Source organism: Terrapene carolina, unplaced genomic scaffold (genome assembly GCF_002925995.2).
Source record: "Terrapene carolina triunguis isolate 2854851 unplaced genomic scaffold, T_m_triunguis-2.0 Scaffold66, whole genome shotgun sequence".
Taxonomy (NCBI): Eukaryota; Metazoa; Chordata; order Testudines; family Emydidae; genus Terrapene; species Terrapene triunguis.
The window spans coordinates 91664947-91670686 of NW_020664417.1; the positions used below are offsets into that span (position 1 = coordinate 91664947).

The following is a 5740-nucleotide window of genomic DNA, read 5'->3' on the forward strand; positions in this document are numbered from 1 at the left end:
AAGTGCTAGACAGAGGGTTGCACTGAAAGCGTGTGCCTAGAGACCCGAAGTGTGGGACAGTGGCTGGACTCCATTCAGGCTCTGGAGGCTTAAAACACCCAAAGGACCCAGTGGATGTGTCCCTTTACCGCAGTCTAGAGAGTGGCTGAGAGGGACTGCTTGACTAGGGTCTGACACAGGGTTTCTTGCACCTTCTTCTGAAGCTGCTGGGACTAGCCACTGTTGAATAATGATATTGGATTAAATAACATGATGACAGCACTGCGGGAAAGTGTAGTGTAAACAGGGATCAGGTAGGCCTTATTTTTTTTACCATCAAGTCATCTAACCCTGCTCTGTGAACACCGGTGGGAAATTCTGCGTCCCATTTTTGCCAGTGCAGACAAGATCCCAGAGCCTCAATTCTGCGGAGGGGTTTCTGCTGGGAAAGGGGAGCTGCAGCAGTGACTGTACTTCGCTAGATAAGAGCCTGGATCAGGCAGAGGTTTTACTCTGACCACAGTTTGCTATGATTAGATTATTGCTGTTTGCAACTATGTGTTAGTGGTCGGGGAGCAACTGCTCAGTAAACAGTGCTGAGCCGCATGGTGGGAGCACCTGAAGGGAGTGGAAGATCTGGCGGGAGGGGACCGAAGTCTGACACCCCCAGCCATCCCATTGCAGGGCAGCAGAAACACCATTGCTAGGAAGCGGCACAGGAAGCAGGTGAAATACTGAGTGGGAGTCTGAAACTAAACAGAGCAGGGAGGTTTTTGTGCTGGTCTGTATCACTGTGTGAGAGGGTAGCTGCTATGCTGCTGGCAGTAATAATCTCCAGCATCATCCGCTTCAACCCGGCTGATGGTGAATGTGTAGTCAGTGCCCGACCCACTGCCGCTGAACCGGTCTGGGATCCCAGAGGGACGGGTGGAAGCGCTGTGGATAAGGAGCTTAGGAGCTTGTCCTGATTTCTGTTGGTACCAGGCCACCCATCCGCTAACACTGGAACTGGCTTTGCAGTTGATGGTGACTCTGTCTCCTGGAGACACTGCCAGGGATTCTGGAGTCTGAGTCATCACAATCTGCCCACTGGAGTCTGCATGGGAGAATAGATTTAGGATAAAAAGAAATATAAAGTCATTCCAACATCAGCATATTTTACAAACTCTAAAGGTATCTAGCCTGGAGCTCTCATTCTGCTAACACTGTAATTGCTGCTAGGAATGATTGCTGGAAAGGGACATTTTTAGCATTTCTATCCTAGTAAAATACTATAACTGTCTTTAAAGCTAATTTCCCCCTGTTGTTGTTCTCACCCTGAATGCAGAGGACAAGGAGCCAGAGAAGCTGAGTGCGGGGGATCATCTTGATAGGGTAGTCACAGATACCAAGTTCAGAAGCACAAAGTGTGAAGGTGGAACATTTATATCTGCTCTGAACAGCTGGGAACTGTCACTCGGGTGGAAATATGCAAAGCAGCATCTATGTAAATGTCCATTCACTTTGCAGACCCAGGGCCACGGACACCCCTCAGTCTGGTAATGTGTTTCTCATTCCTGGCAGTGAGGGATGCCCAGGTGGATCAGGCAGGGGATGGTCTCTCTAATCAGTGGGCCCCGATTATCCAGGAGCTTTTCCTGATCAAGGAGTCCTGGACTAGGCTCAGTTAGTTCCTAAGCTTGGCAGTATCCAATGTCTGTGTCACTGGTAGTTTCTAACTCCCAGGGGTTATTTACGGTGTTCGGATTCCAGTGTTTATTCAGAGAGCAGTTTCCCAAATGGGTTTTGAGGCTGTTAGTTAATAAGTTAATTAATTAATTAATCTTTACATGGTGCTTTGAAAAATCCCAAGTCCACTTCAGGGATTTTTATGATGATTATTGCCAGATTCCTTTGTGATACCTGCCACTGGATATAAATAAGGGATTAAGCGTTAAGAGATGAAGTTTGTTAGTTGTGGATGGTTGAAGCACCGCCTGTCTCCTTCCTCTCTAAACTCACTGAATGGGCCATTTACAGCTGTTGCCTCCAATTCTTTTCCTTCAGCTCCCATCTGATCTGGTTTCTGCCCTTTCCATTCCATCAAACAGCTCCCAGCCTTTTCCTGGCCCAGTCTCTGTCCCCATCCTCCTCGACTTCTTGGCTGTGTTTGACATTGTTGATCACACGCTAATTGTAGAAGTCTTGTGCTCCCTTGGCTTTTGTGATGTTGCCCTATCCTGGTTCTCCTCCTACCTCGCTCATTCTTAGGGCATCAAGTTTGCTTGGTTGTTGTCCTCCCCTCTCCCACTCTGCCAAGGGAACCCCCAGGCTTCCACCCTGCTCTGATGCATGGTATTTGTGTGTGTGTGTGTGTGTGTGTACAGTGCCTAGAGGATGGGACCCCAATCCCAGGTGAAGCCTCTGGGTTTTCACTGTAGTACAGATGCTAAATAGTAACATTAAAGTGGGTGTCATACAAAGAAGACACCTCAGCCCTCACCACCTTGCAATTTCTGCTAATGAATTTATACATCATGCAATGTAGCATAATTAAACCTTGTAGGACCCTGCATAAGAGAGCCCACCAGGCCAGATGAACAACTTCCCAGTACCGAGTCCTGTTAGAGTGACAAGAAAGGGGAAATGTCGTGGTTTTTGGAGGAATGTGATGTTGCATTTTGCACTCCACAGTCAGTATTGAATAGAGCTGATTGGAAAACTCTCATTTTCCATGTGAAAATATTAACTATAGTAGGTTGCAACCAAATTATTCTGAGTAGTGACAAAGTAGTTAGTTTTGACAAGACAGTTTCCCCAACCAAATACAAAAAGACATGGATAAAGAAGACCGGAAAAAGAAAGTAAGAATAAGAGGCTCATTTAAGTGGTAGGTGGTGGTGGTTGTCAGCTTCAGGGTGAAATGGTAGCTCTTTCCTCAGGCAGGCAGAATCCCTGGTCCATCTGAGATCCAGTTGGTAGACTGGATTTCAGGAGAGGTCAAGATGATAGATACAGTTGCCAACTCTTCCCCAAAGAGAGCAGACAGCATCAGATGAACAGGCAAAAAATAAACCCAGGGTCATCTAAGGTAGTGTTGTTAAACCCAAGAAACACCATGGCCTGAGGTTCAATAGGCTTTGCACCTATTACAGTCAGAACATAGATTGGAAAATAAAACAAAAGTAAAGGATAGAGGCGGAGCAGAAAAGAACAGCTGCTCAAGAGCAACTCCCTATATTTATGCCAGGGTCCACCAATGTGCTGACAAGACCTCCTGGTCACCATTAACACAGGCTTGAATGTAAAAGGTTACCACATGCGCTATGGATTGGACTACACTGAGTATGTCCTTTGCTTGTGAGGTATCATTTTAACATATACTTCTTTGGGCCAAAATGATCAGACCTGTGTGCCTAAAGTTAGCTCTTAAATCCATGTTTGGCACCAAAGTAAAAATGGTCTGATTTTCAGAGGGCCTGAGCATCTTCAGCTCCTATGGATTTCAGTGCAGTTAGTGGGTGTCCAGCAGTTGTGGAAATCAGCCCTCTGTATAGATGTAGTAGTCTAACTTCAGGCACCCAGGTTTGGAAGTGTTGGTCTCAGGTGTTGAATAGCAATGGGTGTGTTAGAAGAGATGTTTTCCTTCTTATGTCATTCTCCCCATTGAATCAATGGAGAATTCATCTCCCATCAGATGTTGTCCTGTTAATATGCTTTTAATGGAAAGCCCTTTGTTATCTCCCTGCATATGGTGGCAATAATAACACCATCTATCTGCGTAAGGAGAGGCATCATATCATTTGCGCTACCCCGTGGCACTCCTACTGACCAGTTAAGACTGATTTCAAAGAGCGATCAAACAGCAAACCCCTGTTAGTCCGTGCACTCCCCATCTTCCAAACTCGAGAATTCCCTACAGCACATGGGCTACATGTTTGCTTGCAGCCTCCCTCCCCATTCGTAGCAGCTAGTGCAGGGGTTTCTCACTGTGTTGTAACAGTTTCCCACACTCTGCGTGTAGTTCCAGACACAGAGCAGGTTTTTAGCACCCTATGAGCAGTGGGCTGGACAGCAGCAATCCTACCGATACTGTGCTTGTGTACATGAAGCAGTTGCTGCACTACAGAAGCTGGCCTTGAACAGTGTAGGGAGGTTTCAGTACAATGTGAGAGGGAAGCTGATGGTTCATTGACAATAATAATTTCCAGCCTTATCTGCTTCAGCTGCACTAATAGTGAGAGTGTAATCGGAGTAGCTGCTCCCAGACTGACGGCCACTGCACGGGGCTGGGACCCCAGAGGTGAGGCTAAAGCCAGAATACATAAGAAATTTAGGAGCTTGTCCTGATTTTTGTTGGTTCCAGACTAAGTAATTGCTTGTATTTGAACTGGTTTTGCTGGGGATAGTGACTTTCTCCTGGAGACTCTGATAAGGTTTCTGGAGAGTGAATCATAGCAATGTGCTGGCTGGAGTCTGAATGAACAACTAGATATATATGAACAAAGAAATAGCTGAGTTTTGCTTTCACTTTTTAAACTTTCTCTACCTAATTCCACACATCACCGTGTCAGGAGACATTGAGGGACTGTTAGAGTCACACTGTGGCAGCATGAGCAGCGTCACAGGCTAGCTGCTCAAGTATGTACCAAAGGTCCTGAGCGGCATTGCACATGGAAGTGTACCCTGTGCCAACATCCTGGCTACCACAGCTAAACTGTTGTAGTTACTCAAGCTTGCTTGTACATGTGCTGCAAGCACACCTCCCAATTGCAGTGTAGACATGCCTATGAGTATCATTTTTAAAAGGATGGAAAAACCACTTAGCACTGCTAATGTCACACTATTGAGTTCTCAGTTTGTTTCAATCTCCTAATTGCTTCCTCCTGTTAAACTCCAGGGGGCAGAATGGAGGATGGCTCATTCTTCAGATATCCAGCAGGACGACAGCCATCCCAAGGAGAGCTGGTTGGAATTTTTCAACAGAATTAAGGGTTCTGTCTAGGGTTGCCAACCTTTCAGGATTGTCCTGGAGTCTCCAGGAATAGAAATTTAATCTTTAATTAAAGATTATGTCATGTGATGAAACCTCCAACTGCCAACTCTTTAGGAATTAAAGATTAATTTTAATTAAAGATCATGTCATGTGATGAAACTTCCAGGAATACGCCAACCAAAATTGACAACCCTAGTTCTGTTAAACAATTGTTTTGGAAAGAGAACTGTTGCTTTTGATATTTTTCAATGGGTGATTTTTAAACAAAACCAGAAAATGTTGATTTGGATTCATTTTGAATTTAAATTTTCATTTTGTTTTGGTTTTCACCTTCCCTCCCCCCCCAAAATTTTAATTTTGAAATTCTGAAATTTCCAATTTTCTTTCCCACTTTCTCCCTTTCGAATGCAATAGAATCATAGAAGATTAGGGTTGGAAGGGACCTCAGGAGGTCATCTAGTCCAACCCCCTGCTCAAAGCAGGACCAACCCCAATTAAATCATTCCAGCCAGCGCTTTGTCAAGCTAGACCTTAAAAACCTCTAAGGATGGAGATTCCACCACCTCCCTAAGTGTAACCCATTCCACTGCTTCATGACCCATCTAGTAATAGATTAGAACAAATGATGTATTGTAGGTTCCCCTCCCTCAGCCCCACTTTTTTGGGTACAGTAACTCCTCACTTAACGTAGTAATGTCCTGAAAAATGCTGCTTTAAGTGAAACGATGTTAAGCAAATCCAATTTCCCCATAAGAATTAATGTAAATGGGGAAAGAGGGGGGGGGG

General features: G+C 45.1%; 1 gene segment (V, D, J or C); it reads right to left on the reverse strand.

Moving 5' to 3' along the window:
* Positions 1-767: 767 nt before the first annotated feature.
* LOC113406027 lies at positions 768-1344 on the reverse strand. The segment is given in 2 exon segments: positions 768-1075; positions 1296-1344. Coding segments are annotated over 2 exon segments (357 nt in total).
* Positions 1345-5740: the final 4396 nt, after the last annotated feature.